Source organism: Diadema setosum, chromosome 18 (assembly GCF_964275005.1).
Source record: "Diadema setosum chromosome 18, eeDiaSeto1, whole genome shotgun sequence".
In the NCBI taxonomy this organism is placed as follows: Eukaryota; Metazoa; Echinodermata; class Echinoidea; order Diadematoida; family Diadematidae; genus Diadema; species Diadema setosum.
This window is the reverse complement of record NC_092702.1, coordinates 36,948,517-36,970,038: the sequence shown is the minus strand read 5'-3', so window position 1 is coordinate 36,970,038 and position 21,522 is coordinate 36,948,517. Positions and strand designations below refer to the sequence as shown.

At 37.0% G+C, this 21,522-nt stretch overlaps 1 protein-coding gene across 1 annotated transcript in view; it reads left to right on the top strand.

The window, feature by feature from the left end:
• LOC140241490 (atrial natriuretic peptide receptor 1-like) overlaps window positions 1-21,522 on the top strand; it is a 98,010-nt gene that overhangs the window by 58,083 nt on the left and 18,405 nt on the right. Inside the window, exons 4-10 of the mRNA XM_072321219.1 lie at window positions 6,412-6,550; window positions 7,151-7,221; window positions 8,703-8,841; window positions 10,040-10,115; window positions 10,542-10,629; window positions 14,371-14,583; window positions 15,756-15,941. Coding sequence (XP_072177320.1) covers window positions 6,412-6,550; window positions 7,151-7,221; window positions 8,703-8,841; window positions 10,040-10,115; window positions 10,542-10,629; window positions 14,371-14,583; window positions 15,756-15,941 — 912 coding nt within the window. The remainder of the gene's footprint in view (window positions 1-6,411; window positions 6,551-7,150; window positions 7,222-8,702; window positions 8,842-10,039; window positions 10,116-10,541; window positions 10,630-14,370; window positions 14,584-15,755; window positions 15,942-21,522) is intronic.

Sequence of the window (21,522 nt, the reverse complement as noted above, 5' to 3'; positions counted from 1 at the left end):
GCAAATATATGTTGAATTGTGTCGAAGTATATACTTACAATCACTTTGGTGAAAAGAACAACAACAACAACAACAACAACAAATCTTCCAAACCAAAATTCTGTCGATGACATTATCTATAACTTCCTGTTACATTGCTAGTATGATTAACAAATGTAATTGGAATTCACCTTCCCCTAAATCTTAGCATAACTTCCATGCCAATGTTATTATGATTAGCAAAAGATACTGTAAGGAAACATTGGAAAGTAATCTAGAGGGGAACTTTATTTCAATAGTTACCTAATCTTTATCAAGAAAATACTAGTGTTGACACTTATGACTTGATAGAGATGTGGTGACTTTAAATGAATTAAAATTTGGGTCCAACTCTCTTGATTTAATCTTTTACAGTCTCGTTAAAAAAAAAAATCATTCAGATATCGAAAAAAAAACCCGCACACACATAACATTCATTGAATATGTCGAAATGCGAAACAGTGCTGCTGACTTTTAGTAGGCTATTTTTCTGATTCGTTTTGATTATGTAGAAACATATATTTATTTCAAGTCTGTACATCCGAATAATATTGATTTGCTCTTTAAGTGAATATTTCAAATTTTAATCGGGAAATTATCTATATTTCCAAACAATAAATTTGTCAATCCTGACTATTTGGCTCTATATCAAAATGCTGAAAAGTTTGATTGCAATTCTGAAGCCCATGTAGGTTTAGAAAGGCGCCGTCAAGAGAGTGCATTATCTCATGAAGATAATGCAAAACATAACATATTTTTTATCAAATGTTTTCTTAATGCGCTTCTCTCAAAATGATAAGCACTTGGTAAATTTTCTCGCGCCTGTTCGCACATTGCTGAGAAATCAAGTTGTAAGACCGTATACTTACTGAAGGAGGTTCATGAGATGGAGTCATAACAGTTTTATTCCATTTGAACCAACTTTGATGCTGCCACTCTGAACATTTGAAATACATCGGTGTGCCAAACTGGATCTGCCTCACAGATAGGAAGACAATTTAGTAATTTCTCATTTCGTAATGACCAGTCACTCTCTAAGGAAGACATGTTTATGTATTATGATGGTAATATATTTTTTCGGCACCTCTACATTTACTTGTAAAAGATGAGCGGTATGTCCAACGTTAAGAACATGGGGATGGGCGAATAGAAATTGCTATGAAAAATAAACATTACTGTACTGGCATGACTGGACGGGTCAGGGGCTCAGGGCACTTATCTGACGTAATAATCTATTAAGAACTACCCTTGAAGATTATACCTTGTCGGTTTTATTTGTCAGAATTAAGCGAAAAAGTGATAAAATCAACTTTTCAGGAGGCTACCTAGTGTCAAAAACTAGTCTTTTATGACATACATCTCTGATACACTTTTGCACACATTTCTGGACGGGATTGACTTTTGTTTTTTTTATATTTTATCATTTGGGGATATTTCGTTTCATTTCATTATGCCGGAAATTATGTTAGAGTTCAGTATGTATCTTCACATTGCTCACACAGATGGCGGTATCAAACATCGAGGTCCAATGTACAAATACACATCTGTGGAATTCTTTGTGAATCCCTAGAAAAGTGACATCTGTTTAAATAGTATTACAGACAATTGGAACTCCAGCTCTCAAACCCCCTATAGGTTTACTGCACAATCAATTAGGAAGAAGAGCTTAGGACCATTGTTGTCGATGGAGATTTCATTTGCCAGGACTCAACAGGAACTTGAATGTTTTATAGAAATCCCATGTACAGTCTACGTCACCTGCATTGTCTCGCTTGTCTATCTCTTGCAGTTTACCTGCCGACGGCCGTCTTGAAACTTTCATGAAAGACGTCACGCGTGTAATGGCCGATCCTCCTTACCACCTTGACGTAACACAGGTACGTAGGTTAATGCGATTTGCTTTGTCTTTTGGAAAGATCATTAAAAAGATCACCATACCAACGTCGTGTTTTGTGATGTCATCTGCGTTTACCTCGGTGCATCAATGAAGGGTTTACAAAGTTTACATAATTTGCGTTGTGGAAGTGTTGGGTAGCGATCAAGGTGGCTGTAGGATCAATCTGAAAGGAATTTTGTAATGCAATGCAGCAGTACCTGCGTGTTTATTGATACGAATATCACGGAGAGATTGGTAACTGGCCGTTCATGTGATGGGTCATGGTATTTGTTCGCCACAAAGCGGCAGCTGCGATTGCCCTCCCGAGGGAGTAAAGTGAGTGTTATAGGTTACAGTATACGTACGATTATAGGTTATCCGGTAGGTTATACTGTTTTAAGTTATACGGACTGCTTTGATCCAGTTGCCAGGTAATGTCTCTTTACATAGCATTTCAGGTACCACGACGTGGTGGAAAGATGCTATTTTAAAAGCTACAGTTGTATTATCATTGTTCTCACTATAACTGTTATCTATGAAATACACTATTCACCATGTGCACATTAACAAATGAATCAATTTTGATCTAGCTACAACGCATATGGTTGAAATACATCAGAGTTGTTTGTCTCTACTACGTGAACGGCTGATGGCCAGGCCATCAGTAAGGAGTTCTCTGTTAAGCAATTATTCTTGCATGACCACATACGTAATGTTAATCATGCATGTACTGATGAATTAGTTCATTTTCAAAGGTTTAAATAACAAGATTGTTCAGTCAGAGTTCTCGTACTTCCTGTTAGTCTTCCTGTATCATATTTCCTTAAGATGGCAAATATACTGACAATTGGAGTAGTGTAAACATCCGAATTTAACAATATATTTCAATTTACCTTTAGTATCAAGCAGATGACTTTAAGCAATGCTTCCTCCTTTTTTTTTTTGTATGAATAAACCTCATAATCTCTCGTGTTTCATAACATGGTCATTTGGGAATGAACTCAGAAGAGCTTTTTTTTTTTTTTTTTTTTGTAGACTTAAAATGACGACAAAACAGCTCCGGAAAAAAAAATGTGTTACATCAAACGTAGGAGCAAATGAAATCAATGTTTCTTTGTGTCTCGATAAGCTCGCCCCATTTCGTTGGGATTAATCATCCAAAGAAAATTGCGTTTGCTGCGTAATTCCATAGAGTTTTAGACGCACACATTTCAGCAAGTTTGACTAACTCTGGCGCAACAATCACCATAATGGAAATGTCTCAACCATCACCCTAAACACCTTAGTGGAAGTCAATGCCATTGTGTAATCAGATTACGCTGTCTGATACATCAGTATAAAGGGTCGCTGCATGGCTGTCAGGAATAGCGTGTATATGCAGTTTCGACAAGTCGCTTCCGAGCGGACGTGCTTTTTAAACAGCTCCTTTTGGTAAAAAGTGCAGAGACATGTGCCAGCTTCATGACTGGTTCGATCAATGTTAGTAGGCACAGGTACAGTCATGTGAGCGAATGATTAGAGAGAGATTTGAAACGTGAGCATAACATTCAGATCGCAAATCATTGCAGTGGTTATTAAATTATACTGACATTGAGCACGTCGCATGAAATTTGCGCAAACTGTAATTACGGCATACAAGTTTCTTTTTCCTGAATGTCACGCACTTTCCCCGCCAATGTTCTTCATTATCAGTCACGTAATAACACACAGGTAACTTATCCCCTTCTCATTATCACAATCAACATGATGTAAAGGCCTCTTCTACAAGGACCAATACGACTATGTTGATTAACTGCAGTGTAAAGGACTCCGATGCAGCTTGTTGAGGGAGTGATAAATCTTTACTTCACCATCGCTAGGTCGCTTAATGGAAAACACATCTTTTTTGGCGAACTTCAAAAATGTTGCAAAAACTTCCGAATTTGTCATAATAAGGTTACATGCAACAAAGCAAGAGTTGACTGTTGTAAGCATGGTGGTAGATAAGTAAGAGATATAAAGGTGGGAGATCACTATTAAGTGGGGAAGACTCATTACCGACGTTAGACATTCTAATGCTATAAGCGAAATTACTATATTAAAAATTAGGCGAATTACGAGCGAATTGATTGAATTTTCCCTCACGATTACCTACGTCTGGTCCACTGGGTGCCACAGAAATGATGATAATCGTAAAATTGGAGTACTTGGTAGGTCTCATAAGATTCCCTGCCATTGCTACTTTATTGGATTTGTTCATCCACCGATCTTGGTATATTTCTATTTGGAAAACATAAACAGATTATCTAAGGAGGAATGGCGAGCAAGGCTCATTCACGTGAATGGACTTCTTCCCATTTGACCCAATACATAACAGAAATATTTCACTGGAGACTTTCCCAGCCACAAGACGTATATCTTATTAATCAGTAAGCTTTATTGATATGTATAAATGATGATGGCGGTTCTATATCAGAAATCATAGGTCATTGTAGGTGGTAGGATATGCGCTTGCACGCTGTTGCATATAATATGTATCGTATTTTTTTATGATATCATATTTATCATAATCGTAGTGCTTTTTAATGACAACACTGCTCATGATTCTTTCCCATCAAAACAATGATTGAAAAAGAGGGGCCAAGAACATCTTACTCTTAGACGATGGGGATTGAAGAAGGGTGAGGGGGTGTAATTGCTTCTACTTCCTACATCAGTAAATTTCTCTACTGATTAAAGATTTATTTCACAACAAATACTTTAATTTTGATGAAAAGACGGATATTGTGCTTGTAGTGCTTACCAATGAAACTCCAGAATGACTTTGTTTAATTCGTACACTCCTGTCTTATTATTCATATCCAAAAAACAGTGAAATCCTGCTTTTGTTAACATCTGTTAACATTAAAGCATAGGACAACCGACAAAGATTAAGATTTATTTTAATGTGTAGATTCTATTCCAAAATTTCTGATATTTTTTTGTTGCGGTATTGGGAGGTATGTTATGATGATTAGCATCTAACATTCTAAACTACATTTTTGTAAGTTGTGGTCTCGTGTACACGACATCGGCATATTTGTCGGAAGATGTCTCGATGGAGAGAGTTATTAATTTAAATCTGCAGCTCATTTGGCATCAAATTGAATATGATGCACATTAGTTGCAGATTGGAAGCTAATCATAAATGACTATTATTGATAATGATGATGATGATAAAAATGGCAATAATAATAATAATGATAATACTAATAATAACAATGATGATAACAATAACAATAAGAACATCGTGAGCAATTTGTGTGGCTGAATGCAATCAACCTGTAAAGATATTACTTCGTGTTCATTTAAAAACTAAGTATAGATACGTAAAGGTACGACACTTACTCTGAGCACCTTTTTCATCATGCTGTGTCTGTGCCTCGTTCTTTTTTTTTCTTTTTTTTTGCAGAGAGTAATCAGAGTTTCGCCTCGATAAAAAAACAAGCAAACAAAATCAGTACTTTATTATGTTAAAGAAGAGTTAGCTTGTGGAGAAGGACAATTAATTGTCGTAGATGACAAAGGCGGTACTCCCTCTAACATTAGAGTCAATATTTTCATTGAATGCAATCAGCGTAAAACTAGCTTTCATACGTAGTCAATGCCCGGGGAATCCAGGCATTATTAATCGGTATGTCAAACACTACTGCATGGATCCTGCATAGCATCGGAAGTAATGTGATAACTGAACAAATATAATACAACGTCGGTGTCGGAAAAAAAACCCCTCTGATATCGATAAATCAGCCATAATGAATAAATAAGATCCATTCATGTTAACAGACGAAGGTATGATGAAGGTCATCATACAGACAGAGGTTAAAAAGAAATCCGAACTTGCTTGATTATGTTTAGCAGAGAAATTCATGATATGTAAGGCAGTGTAAGGAGGAAATAGTGTTTAATGATATTGAAAACCTATCGCTGTAATTCTCTTAATTAGTACTATTATCTTTTATTATCATCATTATCGTCACTATTATTATGAAATGACATAAATCATAATTGAAGTAGACGTGTAATCACTCATGCAAGCCCGAGACACATGCTGTGACATTGTGCACTCTTTTCAATTCAAGTGATTTTTTTTTCCACATAAAGTAATACAAAGCAATATACATAACGCTTACATGAGTACATAATGTTTTAAGGAACCCTGAATCACATAAGTTTCAACAAAATGTGGATACAAGTATAATAATATCAACTTTGCTTTTAGATAAATAGACAAGTGAGCAATACAATTTTATATTGTAACTCTTTATGGAAAAGAGCAATTCACGAGAGAAGCATAGCGTGTCAATTGTGTGAATTACTCTAGAAGATGAGGGCATCTCAAGATCCGTCAAGGTTTCCATGAATGAAAATGTTGATATCATGACGTCAGGTGAAAAAAAAAAAACCCCAGAATGATAGAAGAAGATTGTAGAAGACTCTTATAGAGTATAGAGATAATTGTTATTAATGATCTAGTATGTATGATGTCGTTATTACAGCCTGCCATCATGTCTGCCTATCTGTACGATGCCCTGCTTCTCTACGCCCACGCAGTCAACGTCACAATGGAATCGGGCGATTCACCCTTGGACGGTTTCTCTATAGGTTCATTGATGCAGGGCAATGTATCTTTTAATGGTAAACGTCTTTTTCGTCTCTTTATTACTCTTGTGAATATGGGTTTTGGTGGAAAGAGGATATAAGATAATCAACCAATTTTAACAGCTAGTCACACCTTTTTCTCTTTGACTGAGTGTCACTATATAAAGTTGGACCAATTTGTCGCAATATTATGTATTGCTTGTATTGCTACGGGAAGGAAGAGTTAACACACGTAGCATTATCGTGATCATAGTTCACTTTCAATGCTTTACTGCCAGGTTTTCGAACTTTAGACGGGTCTTTGTGCTTATGCCGATTGGAAAGTGTAAAATTGAATTGTGTAGTTTCTGGTGTCTGTGGAGTGATACTATGAAAACCACTCTCCAAATTAAAGAAAGATACGTTTTATTGAAAATGGCTAGCCCTTATAAGCCATATGACACAGTCTTCCTACGATACGATTCGGCTATGGCGATGAATTTGATTCCCGTTCTGCTCTTTAAAACGTTTCGTAATACTTCTGTAGTGGGCGTTTCCCTTTAATGTACGTCATGGACATTCGGCTCTCCTGTACAGTGTTATCACATGATAATCGCAGTATATGCTGCTTCCTATCTCTCGCCTATTTATTTCCAGGAATGACTGGGATTGTAAATATCGACGAGTTTGGGAGCAGATTATCGGATTTTTCTATCCTAGATCTCCAGGTAAGTCAGAGGTCAAAGGTCATGATTCATCGTCAAAAGAAAACGTAACACACACACACACACACACACACACAAACAAACACACACACACACACACAAAGCTATACAGAGAAACGTGTGTAGTATAAAGTTCACAGCTAACATACAACCATGCATGTTTAAGATAAGTGTGAATTAGATTGGAGAATGTCTATTATTGTCGGGGTGATGATCCCTTATTACCACAACATGATACCCATATAGTGTAAAACAACGTCTGTGGTAAAATGAACTGGAATGTAGTTTTGATAATAAATGTACCCAGGAAGAAGAAGAAAAAAAAAGTAGAAGAAGAAGAAAAAGAAGCTGAAAACGCGGTCTAGATGGAGGGAGCACATATTTTATGTAGAGTGCATCTCCACAAAATGCTAAAGTTGACTTTATTGAGTGAAATCAAAACAAAACGTATGAAATTTATATAATTCTATAAATGGTCTGATATACTCTATAAAAGTCAACTCGATGGTTATGGATTTGTATTACATAACATATGTACATGATATATATATATATATATATATATATATATATATATATATATATATATATATATATATCTTGCTTATTAAAACAGAAATATTTCCCAAACAATACAATGCTATCAAGTTCAATCTAACTGAAAATATTCGGACACACTCCCATTCCTTCGTTATTAGTAAACATTGCATGCATCATAGATAATGATCAAGGAGTACACATAATCAAAGAAAACAGAACTGGTTACGAAAGCAGAATATTTGAATAATGACATTTCAATCTTGTCACCAGGACGTATCTTTTTGGTTCATGAATAAGATGCCTTATCATTTGTTAAATTGATTGCCTGCTACACTGTAGCATGGCATTGCATGGATTGTTCTAATTCTGTCATTTATTCTTCGTATCTTTTGCATAAAATTAAACGTAGAAATCCCAATTGAAGAAATAGTCCCATGAACAATGATAGCAATCATTGAATATCGGATAGATGTTTATGCTTCTCGTAATTATGCTCATTGGACAGGGTTTGTTCATATTGCCCAACGCCCATTCGCCAGTTTCGGGGATTTGCTATTTGAATGAATGATGATGATTTAATCCATATAGATTTTCAGTATTGCCTTGTTTGACCAGGGAGGTGTCTCTTTCACCTCCCTGGTTTGACACATTTTTTGACGATAGTGGATGGTATATAAAGACTAAATGGCAAAGATATTAATTCAAACTCAAGTGACTGAATTAATTACGTTTACTTCAAGTCCGAAGTATAGGAAGGACACCACACATCTTATGATTTAGTGAATTATTTTCTTGGCGCTGATTATGATTGTGGTATGGGAAGGGAGGTGACGATTTGAAAGTATCTATTAACATTAAAACTGCTTTAGCTTTCAAAGCGAGAACGTGCTATTCAAGACAAAATCATGACATTTTCATTGACTTTGTTCAATCTTTTCCATAAGAACGATACGGAATTTTCTGAAGTCGGTTACATCTATGGCACATCCTTCGAAGCTCGATTACATACCAACATCGATTGGCCAGGTGATAGTAAACCTCCGGACACACCAAAGTGTGGCTTCGAAGGAGAATTCTGCTTTGGTAAGTAAGCGATACCGTCGTGTTTGCTTTGTCATTACTTATAAAGTTAACATTGAGGAGAAGTCACGTAGGAAATTTGTCAGATCGATCATGAAGATTTTTATGTCGGTATTTTAGCCTCCTGTTACTTATCTCAGCATGGCTTACTCATGTAAGATACATTACTGTCTTGTTTCATACAGCAATCATGTCACTGTATTAGACTGAGTAAAACTTTGATCTATAGCTCACTGTAAATTCTTGTTCACGACTCTAACGGTCATGCTGGAAGCACGAAATGAAATGGCCAATGACTATCGCCTTTGTTGTTTATGTATCTTTAAAAACGTCTTCATCTCAGCACAGAATTCATTGTTCGAATGACGGAATGGATGTTGGCTCTCAATCTAGCCGCAAGTTGACAATTGTCTTCGATCCGAGCCATGTCTGTATTTGTTGTTCAAATGCTAATGGCGGAGATCCACTCTGACCTTCAATAACAAAATCCGAGATCGTGGCAAAAGATTGTGAGCACACACGAGCAAACACGTGAATGGCGCCCTTGATTTTTATTGAGTCGTTTCACGTTGTTTAAGGCTCGTCACGTTAAATAAAACCAGTGTTCTCTTGACATAGCTAGAGAGGGAGGACGTATCTCATACTCGGGTGACATGCACAATACAATAATTACCTGCCGTCTGGCAACGCTACCCACAATCAATACGCGATGGGAAAATGCGAATGGTTTGAAACTGTTATGAAAAGCTTGTTTGTCTTATGTTCTTTTAGTCAACAGGTCATTATCATTTTTGTAAAACCTGATATATATGTATCCCTTTTTTTTAAGGCAATGAATATCACAACACCTCTCGAGGCAGAATGTGGAAATTGTATTGGTATCTTTGAATAGTCACAGATAACAGTAACAAACAGATCTGTTTCTTTATTTTGAACTTACAAAAAAGGAGAATATCTTAAAGCCACAACTCTTTCTTTGCTAATACTTTTTCAGAATCTATTCTTAATTCTTATTTGATCAGAATTTTCACAAGAGGAAATGATACGAAAATGAGAGCATTATTTGCTTCTGGTTATGCTGTCGCAGAAAAATTGAAATCAACTGACAACGCATAAAGTTACAATCCACACTTTGTATTAACTGATAATCTTGCACTACTAAACGTTTATGACTGACGTGTTTCATTAATTCATTTCACAGATCGAGGAATTATCGCTGCAATAGTGCTCGCCGTAGTCTTGACTCTTGGGATATGCATCATAATTCCAGTCGCAAGGTGAGCTCGACGTCATTTAACATTTATCACTCTGATATGTCTGACGGTATGTTTGCATTCTTATTTCTCCAGAAAACAACAAATAACACAAAGTGTTGGTGCCTATAACATGAGTTACACAGATAAATATGTAAGACAAATGAAATTATTATTTTGAAAAGAATTAAAGGCATCAGTAGAAGAACAAATTTAGTAAAATTTAGAATGTTTTCGTAGCACCGTGCGTTCAGTAAGGATTTGATGAAGAACTGATGTATGAGGACAGAGAAGTCTAGTCTCTCATTTACCCTAATACACTTGACATGTATTGTGTTTATGGACGTAATGGTAATGGTAATGGTTTGTCAAAAAATCATTTGCAGCCAAGGAGATGGCTGAATTACAGAATTTAGTACATTATCAGTTTTCATATCCTTGTCTTTTCAGGATTAAATACAAAAAGTTCGTGAAAGGCTCTGATTGGATGATAAATCGTGCCGATATTACCTTTATCCCTATTCGGGAGAGTGGCGGGGTAAGTACAAATTTATATTTCTTTCTTCATCTCACTTCTTTTCGTCTTTTTTTTTTTAACTTTTCTTTTCGATCGTTTGAAGTTTGACCATTTCGCAGAGATTGGATCACTTGTATAATTATGATTATCAGTTGTCATTGCCGCATTTTATGCACAGTACCCGATTACATATTTTGTTACATTTTTATGGCTCATGAATGTAGTACACAAAGAAGTAGTACACAATAGATGAACAATATAAATATAAATCGATTTTACTCAATTCCTTGGACTCTTTCTTTATGGATGATAATGTGTGTGCGGGTATGTGTGTGTTTGTGTGTGTGTGTGTGGGTGTGGGTGTGTGTGTGTGTGTATGGGGGGGGGGGGGTAGTGAGGTGCCACCTCTGAACACGGGTTATTAATTTGCATGTGTATAATACCAGTCGTTATTCCCTTAAGCTCCAGCTCCAGTATTTTTCTTTTCAGGTTGAACAATCATGTTGTTTTATCATTTGTTATTTGTTGAGGATGTCATAAATCAGACAATTTTGTAACAAAAATTCCTGTCTCAACCACCATTTTGTCTGAAATGCTTGTTACTAGTATTGTCCAGTGATAATAGCTTTGCTTCAAGACAATTGAGTTAATTTCAAAAGGAAAGTTTAGGTTGAGAGGTGGCATTGAGCTCTAGTGTTAACTCTCCTTATCACTTACCCAATCGTCACTCTCAGCTGTTTAGTGTCCCTCAAACCTTACACCCTTCCCCAAAGGAGAGGACCTTTCATACCCGAGCCTTAATGAACCTGATGATTAGAATAAGGATTACACTCCGATGTAACACGTCATCGTCCAATCGCCGCAGGTCATACGTCATTGAAAAATGCTCTTTCTAGGATCCAAAAAGTTTCCCAATTTACATCTTTTTTTGTCATCTTACCTCATCAGTCCTATATGGTACGTACATCTTCTTCTCAATAATGCGACATTTTAAATAACTGGCCTATACTACTGCTATCACCCGAGATTTATTCGTTTACAAGTTTGTCGCATTCTAGCGATTACTGAAGAGTGTCGTGTATTGACTGGTCATCCATAGAATTGACTTTGCAAGCAAAGCGTGTTAGCTGACCATATTATGTGATTGCCTATCACCCTCACAGAACACCTTGACTTCGAAACGCACACCCACACATAAACACACACATATACGCCCCCCCCCCACACACACCCACATACACACAAACACACACAAATGCTGTTTTATAAACACTTCGAAACGAATGGGACAATCTATCTCCTTTATGCTCAAAACGCAACCGACATTTCGCTCGATGAATTATTCGATTCATTGAATCGGAAGACACTCTCTCCCCCATTTCTCTTTCTCTCTTTCTGCTCAAACTTGGACCGTAAGCTACAGCTTCGATGAGGCGAAGAACCTGTTCAGTGAGGGAGGGGAATAACGAACATATTATACTCGAGATGACATATATCCAAATAGATTTTGATTCATCCAGGTAGTACGATGGCAACACGTAATCAAATCTGTTCGACTGGACTTACTTGTTACTTTTACGCGGAGAGTACAGTTTCGGTGTACTTTCCGTGAATTTGACAAGTAAATCTCCTAATAAGACATTTTTAGATGAACTTAAATTGAACTTATCTACATATTCTCGTAATTTGAAGAAAATAAAGAACTTAAAGAACAGAGATTAAATCAAAGAAACGAACAGGAAGAGGTGGTGATAATAATGAAAGAAAAGATAGAAGAGGTAGAGAATGAGAACATGAAAAAAGAACAAAGAGAAGAAGAATACGAATATGAAGAAGAAGAAGAAGAAGAAGAAGAAGGAGGAGGAGGAGAAGGAGAATCAAAAGCCATACACCGAATCATCTACCATTTCATTACGAAGAAGGAGGTCCAAGTATGGCTAGGAAGAAGAGTGACTGAGTTAGGTATGAGAGAGCAGACAACCATCTAGGGCACGTGCCGACACACGTTTTGTGAAATCGATCGGCGTGCACGAAATCGTCCAAAAACAACAACAAAGGAGTCAAGAACAAACGGACCATGAAGCATGAGAAGATCGCGACGTTCACATCTTAGGAAGACAAAAACAGAATGCCTCCTCTTGGGAGAAAAACTACCTTATGTAAGATCAACGTCCGTAAAGAAAACAGTGAAAGAGAACGGACTGAAATAGGATTGATGGTAGCTGTGTAGGAGAGATAAAAATGATTTTTTTTTGAAAGGAGAGAAGAGGCAAAAGACACAGTTGGGATAGTGTTAAGGAGTACCTCAAAGAGTGTATTTGTGTTTGTGTTTGTGTGTTTATTGAATGATGTTTGTTGGTGTCGAAGAGCAAAAAGAAAGGAAGAGAGAGAGAGAGAGAGGGAGAGAGAAAAAGGTAAAAGAGAGAGATTGATGTGTTTCACTGGAAATGCACATGCAAATAAACCAGTGCGGATTTTTGAGCGCATCGGCCATTTGGACACACGTGGCTTGTTTTATCCTTCTAAAGCTAGAGATGGATCCTTTCCATCCACTGGACCCACCAGGGAGGGATTTTTACCATCTCTGTAACCACTTCCACTAATTGCGTCATGGGATACACACCATGACGACTTTCAGTCAACCACGGAGACGTTCTAATTTGACGCTTTAGTGCCCGTCGGTACCCTTAACATGTTTTCTGAGAGTTTAGGTCTAACTGATATATCCCATTAGTTTTCAAGTCAGTGAAAGGTGCTTTGCAAAGTCAGTCAAATGCAACTTGAGTAAAGTTGTTTTTTATAGAAAAGTTGAACACTTCTGAAATAAGAGCAAACATGCCTCAAACGTCCTAACGAATATTGTCTTATTCATATTTGTACATAATCTATTTCTTTCGTGCGTCGGAGTATATTTGTTTTATGTCTGTTCGTTCAATACTTTTCTGAAATAACAAAAAGTCATATTTTCGGTGCAACATCCGAAATATGCACATATGTTAGTCTCTTACATTAAAGGAAAACGAAAACAACAACAACAAACCAACAACATCAGTGCGAAGATCACTTAACATGAACTGTTTACTATGTAGTATATAAAGTATAATGCGTCTCGAGTACATGTCTGGTTTAAAAAGATATTTTCATGGAAAGAGAATATTTAACATTTTATATGCTTTTCATGAGTGTTGATACCACACATTTTTCACATAATATGTCCCGATATTTGAATTTGAGTTATGTATACATGCTCATAATAATAATGTATATGACATGTTATGTATCGATTCTAGTAGGCCTTGGTATCGGTGAGGTCAGCGCTGTTTGAAGGGGGATGGGGAAGAGCGCATACTGAGATGGAGAGAAAGAGAGAGAGAGAGAGAGAGAATGAGAAAGATATGGAGAAAAAGGAAGAGGGGATGAAATAAGCAACTAGACCTATTGAATGGGAATGAGATCATTGTTATACCTGCAAAAGTTTTTCTTTGTTTGAACAATAAGCAGACGTTATGATTTTAATACGCAGTACACAAATGTAATATGCTTGGTCTCGTAACCCCGGTATTTTTCCGATATGAAGAATGAATCTGCACTGCTTAGTTCTTTTCAGTTTTCATGAAATTATATTTTTGACACGTTGACGAACACGTACACTCTCAATGCTTATTGTGAGATAAGTAACACTCACGGTAGTACAGTGGCTTTCTTCTGATGCCGGATTCAAAAACACAACTGCCTCCTGATTTATCCTTCTTCGAATTTCAGGTCTTCCCTTCCAATTACCGCCTTCAAAATCTCTCGAACGCCCTCAGCAAGCCTTCGCTGCTCTCCAACATTTCAACCACAAAGAATGCCGACGGCAGCAAGACTGCGCAGAATCACACCTTCGCCACATTCAACTCTCAGACTGTGGTGCTGCGAAAGGTCAAAGTTCAGAACTTCAATCTCAACAAGGCTATGAAGAGAGAACTGAAGGAGGTCCGTTTAAAGTGCGATGCAATATGGTCGAGTTTTTCACTGAATAGAAAAAGGATGCCCCCACCCAGGGTTATATGCTACTGTTTAACCAGATAAGCATTCGGAGAGCGCAGACTTCCGCCGAACACAATCACACATGTTAAAATCACACAAACTGAAATCCTTCAAAGAATTAAAGAAAATCCGAAAGGTGATCCATATAACTTCTAAAATTTGATCATCAGTTCCTAGTGTCACTTTTGACTTTCCTGAAAATTTCTATCCAAATCCGTTTGTGAACTTTTTGAGTTATTTTGCAAAGAAACAAACAAACAGACAAATAGATAGACCAACGCGGTCAAAACATAATCTCGTTTCCGGAGGTTATCATGGTGAAATTTGTTTTTATTGTAGTATCGTGTTAAAGGCTATATATTTCGCCTTCATTTTTAATGAATTTATATATAAAATTATTTTATTATTTTCATGTTTCACTTGACAAAATCAAACTGTCTGTGAAACAAGTTTTCCTATACTTTTTTACTCTTAAGTGACTGAATCTAAAATGGGTCATGCGCTATTAAGTCTTATTGACTTTGGAGTATCTTAGCACATCCTACCCAAGTTTCCTCCTAAAACCCATCAAAAATATGGAGTAGTATTTGGAGGAGTATCAATCATAACTTCAGAGACTTTGGTCATGAAATTTCAAGTTGTTATAATTTTATTTCTTGATTATTGTTTGCTTAATCCAATGTTAAAGGGAATGGCTAGTAACTGATCAGTGGGAATCGGTGGGAATGCTGGAGGATGATTGTTCCAATCCTTGTGGGATTCATTTAAGAGTACATTATATATCTATTGTAGTGTGAAAATTATTTGCTTCAGAACGGTCTCATGTTCAAGTAATGTGCAGTTTAATGTTTCCAGGTTAGCGTGCCTGGTCAGTGACGGGCATTAATCTGCACATTACTTGAATATGAGACCGTTCTGAAGCAAATAATTTTCACACAACAAAGAATAGAATTACATGTGGCCAGTAACAATGTGATACAATGATTCCAGTACCTACAATTGTTTCTTTATTATACAATACACTCCTATCTTGCTATTACATCAGATTTGATGGAGATATATACTGAATGACGTGGAATGTAATCCCTTGTTGTATTGTAAACTTTGACCCTAATCAGATGCGATGGCTGGTCCAGGACAACATCAATCGTTTCCTGGGGCTATGTTTCCCCTCCACCAGTGGTGACATCTTCTACCACGTCACTGAGTACAGTCCTAAAGGCAGCCTTCATAGTATACTCAACAATGATGACTTCAACCTCGACCTTAGCTTCAAGGCCTCCTTCATTCGAGATCTGGCGAGGGTATTTTACCTGTCCTTACATGTTATTCATTATCCTATCATTATCCTGAATGTTGAAGTTAATAGCTTGATTAGTATGCTCATTAAAGCATCTACTTATGTGATTACCTGTTATCAAATAATGAAGCGGATCCCTGTGATGAATGATTGGTTGAGAACGTATACAATCATGACCAGGCATTTATTTTGCCTTTCATGTAATTTCGCTTATGACCGGTCATAAGTTAAGTTTGTTATTTACTCGCGGGTATGCTTACCTCATACATGTGTAATTCAAAACACGTGCATTTGTGTTTCACGTGTTTCTTGCCTTCGCTCTCTGTTCCATTTCATTTGCGGTGACGAAACTATTATTTGGCGGTTTTTAATATTTTTCTTTGATGAGATGCCCATGTTGACATTCTCACTGAATTCTTCAATCATTTTTTTTTTAAATCTCATGGGGTCCGTTTCATGAAGCTATCACATAAAAGCTATCACATAAATCTTAAAATTGCCAAGCCGCTCTTAAGCTAGGAGAGACTTTCACAGAGAAGTAAAAACCATTTCACGAAGTCTCTCCTAAGCTATGAGAGACTTTAATTTTTTCAATCGTCATGTTCGAGGGTAATACTAATTAACATATCATTAGCATATTATTAACGTATTCTCCCTATTGTGTTACATGCGGTGAGCACTCGCTACCTAGACATAGCACGTATACACACAGTGTATACAGCGCAGAGGTAACAGATCTACGACGGAGGCAAGATCCTGAAGGCTAAGTTGCATTCTACACCGCTACCAGTACATATTTCTATTAGTGAGTATATTTAAAGCTGTCTGCAATTAAAAAGTAATGCATGTGGATTCATAATGTGATATTATTTGGATATATTTTTGTTCGAATCTTCTACAATTCTCCAAGGGCTAGCTAGATGTAGATCTAATCTTAACGGTAGTAGCGTTATCACAATAGTCCCACGTAGGCACATCGCCGTTTGTTTGAATGACCAAATGGCCAGCTGAGTTAGGTAGTTTGTTAATGTTAGCATGGTAGGGTCTAGGGCTACTACAACTTCTACAAGTAATAGTGAAATGTTTGTGGGTTGATTTTTAGCGTGCAGATATTTCATGAGAGCAATTGCCCGATTTGTTCATGTATGGGTGAATTGCAGGTAACTTAAGGCGTGAATAGTGAAGGGATCGAAGAAGAAACCGGAAATTTCATAAGTAAAGAATTGATCTGCATTTTATTATTAATATTATATTTTTGAAGACGTGTCTAACATTGAATGATTACACTGTCACTAGCTGTGTGGATAGTATTCAGAAGTGATACAAATTTTCTGTTTTGTGTCAAATCGACAGGAAAGATCTGGGTTTTTTTTTTTTCAGTCTAGAAAATCTCAGGTTATTTTGTCCAACAGAATTATGGGCCTAGCCTAAGCCTAATGTTTTTTAGTTTAGGCCCTAACGTGAACTTATAGCGTTAGCATTTACACTACAGAGAACCAGCTGTACGTTACCTGTGTCATTGTTACGTTTACAAGTCCTAATGTTACTATCTAACGTTACTAATATAGGTCTACAACAAAAACTTGTAAAATACTAGGGGTTAGGGGTTATAACTGCGACCAGCCCGAACGCGAAGCACTGTGTACTGGTACAACTAACAGGGAGTGCCCTGGGGTTAGGGCCGGTAGTACTATCTGGAGAGTCCGACAGTGGTTAGACTAACTAGATCAAGTACGGTAGTAATAGTAGGGCCTAGTAGTAGTACGTAGATCCAGGTCTACACAGAATATGAATTGGAAACCATGGTTCAGATCTTGGTTCAGACTTGAAAGCTATCTTCAACAATTCTAAGTGCATACAGCACTGTAATCGCAATGCATGTGTCACAATAAGATAGAGAATGATGTTTACCTAAATTCATTGGCATGGAACCTCTAGAATTCTACTGCTATACTACCAGATGTCTATAGATCTAGAATCCAGTGGTATAGTGATCCTGAGTAGCACCTACTGACGTAGATACTACTTAACCAGTGTATACCAAAAGTATAACCAGACTAGACCCTTTGCCTTGGTATTCTTAAACATATTATCATTAACATAAGTAGGCCTATCACTCATCAGTAAGGAAGTTAATAGGTCTTCTTAATAGTGCTATCTATCTAGGCAGTTAGTAGATTCTATAGGTCCATACTCCGATGCTAATACCGCTTACACAACTTCTTTTAGCAATTTAACTGATGATGATGACATGACAACAGTTGATGATCAGAGTCAGACTGTGGCTGCATCTCAGGCTGTAACTGTGATCAACCCGAATGTGAAGCCACAGTACAGCTGGTCCTACCAGATCTTAGGTAGATGTAGACCTTGCAACATGGATGCCTAGCGACAAGATCTAGAACCTCAAGAAGTCATAATACCCTAAACTATAGGCTTACACATGTTGAATTGAGACAACTCAAATACTAGTATTATGTCTTTTAATCATCCCCCCAAAAAAATAATAATATAAGATCCTTTATATATTTAAACTGCAAAAACATGTGAACTGATTTCAAATTTCATGCAGATTCTAGATATTGTGTGTAAAATCTTGTATAATCAAACAACAGTTTGAAAACACATTTTCTATTTTGTATTCACATTTTTAATTATAATGTTAGATATGGAACATCAGTCAGACTGCTACAATCAGACTTCTTCATCTAATAAAGCCCAGAGTCAGTTGCTGAACTTCACTGAACACAGAACCAAACTGCTGAACTTCCATCTTCTCCACAGCTAGACTGCTACTGAACTTCGTCGAGACTTACGACAGGGCTGCACACTAACCCATTTTTTCTGCCGGTCCAACCTGTCTCTGTCGGACCGGTAAATGCCCCGGTTTACCATTTTTTACCGGTCCGAACAGAAAATTTACCGGTCAACAACGACAACCTAAAAAAACATTAAATGATTTGCAAACTTATTTTCTTGTTTTTTTATGGACGTACCCCCTTACCCATGTACATTTTACAGATTAATATTTTTTTTTTAAACTTGCATTATTTATTGCACAAGAAATTTGAAAAAAAAAGATAGGAAAAAATAGAATGTTTGTTTGTGAATTACAGTGTAAAATGATAATGAACAAAATCAGATTGTATCAAATGCGTTTGTGACTTTTTCTAAACATCGGCGCACGAACTTGCTGCGTAACCTGCTCTTGGTGGTCAGTTGGATTGCGACGATTTAATGAATTATTTTAGCTGTGATATTTTCTTTATTTTTCTCCCGATAATCTATTCGCATTGTGCATGCGTTCTTGAAAGGTACACGACATGTAGGGCCGAATTCGCAATCCTTTTTGCGCCCCGATTTCCACCTAAAATATTAGCGGGATTGTGACGATTTCATAAATTACTTCGGCTGTAATATTTTCAGATGCAAGCGCCAAAAGAGGCTGAAAATGTGTCCTTTATTTTTCCCGATAAACTCTTCGAATTTCGTAAGAGCGTTCTTAAAAAAAAAAGATGCACCACATGGCCGAATTCATGATACTTTTTGCGCCTATTTCTACCTCAAATATCAGCGGGATTGTGACGATTTCATAAATTACTTCGGCTGTAATCTTTTATGATGCAAGCGCCAAAAGAAGGTGAAAATGTGTTCTTTATTTTTCCCGATAAACTCTTCGAATTTCGTAAGTGCGTTCTTAAAAAGATGCACCACATGGCCAAATTCATGATACTTTTTGCGCCTATTTCTACCTCAAATATCAGCGGAATTGTGGCAATTTCATGAATTACTTCGGATGTAACTTTTTGTGATGCACGCACCGGCGAGAATGGTTGAAAATGCGTTCTTTATTTTTCTCCCCATAATCTCTTCCCATTCCGTACATGCGTTCTTGAAAGGTATACGACACGGCAGAATTCACGATCCTTTTTGCGCCTATTTCTACCTAAAATATCAGCGGGATTGCGATGATTTTATGAATAACTTCGGCTGTAATCTTTTATGATAACGCGCCAAAATGGGTTGAAAATGTGTCCTTTATTTTTCCCGGATAAACTCTTCCCATTTCGTAAATGCGTGATTAAAAGATATACGACACGGCCAAAAATCATGATTCTTTTTGCGCCTATTGTTTCCTCAAACTTCAACGGGATTGCGATGATTTCATGAATTATTATTCGGCTGTAATCTTTATGATGCACTGGCCAAAAGGGGTTGAAAATGTGTCCTGTATTTTTCTCCCAATAATCTCTTCGCATTTCGTACATGCGTATACGACACGGCTGAATTCACGATCCTTTTATCGCCTATTTCTACATTAAATATCAGCCGAATTGTGGCAATTTCATGAATTACTTCAGATGTAATCTTTTGTGATGCACGCACCAGCTAGAATGGTTGAAAATGCGTTCTTTATTTTTCTCCCCATAATTTCTTCGCAATCCGTACATGCGTTCTTGAAGGTATACGACACGGCCGAATTCACGATCCTTTTTGCGTCTATTTCTACCTGAAATATCAGCGGGATTGCGATGATTTCATGTATGACTTCGGATGCAATCTTTTATGATACACGCGCCAAAAGGGGTTGAAAATGTGTCCTTTATTTTTCCCCGATAAACTCTTCGCATTTCGTAAATGCGTTCCTAAAAGATACACGACACGGCCAAAAATCATGATTCTTTTGCGCCTATCGTTTCCTCAAACTTCAACGGGATTGCGATGATTTTATGAATTATTATTCGGCTCTAATCTTTATGATGCACGGGCCAAAAGGGTTTGAAAATGTGTCCTGTATTTTTCACCCAATAATCACTTCGCATTGCGTACATGCCTATACGTCACGGCCGAATTCACGATCCTTTTAGCGCCTATTTCTACATCAAATATCAGCGGGATTGCGATATGTCATTAATTATTTCGGCTGAAATCTTTTGTGATACATTCACCAGAAGGGTTGAAAATGCGTTCTTTATTTGTCACCCGATAATTTCTTCGCATTTGTGCATGCGTTTTCAAAATTATACATTGCATGCAGGGTCGAATTCGATATTCTTTTTGCGCCTATTATTGTTTACTCAAATTCCAACGGGATTGCGAAATTTTCATGAATTACTATTCGGCTGTAATCTATATGATGCAAGCGTCAAAAGGGGTGAAAATGTGTCCTTTATTTTTCTCCCTCTAATCTTTTCCCATTTCGTACATGCGTTCTTAAAAGGTATACGACACGGCCGAATTCACGATCCTTTTTGCGCCTATTTCTACCTCAAATATCAGCGGGATTGTGGCGATTTCATGAACTGCTTCAGATGTAATTTTTTATGATGCACGCACCAGAAGGGTAAAATGTGTTTTGTATTTTTCTCCCGATAATCTCGTCGCATTTGTGCATGCGTTTTTGATAACCAACACGGCATGCAGGACTGAATTCAAGATCCTTTTTGCGCCTATTATTTCCTCAAATTTCAACGGGATTGCGTTGATTTCATGAATTGTTATTCGGCTGTAATCTTTTATGATGCACTCACCAAAATGTGTCCTTTATTTATTATTTTTTTTGTCCTCTATAATCTCTTCGCATT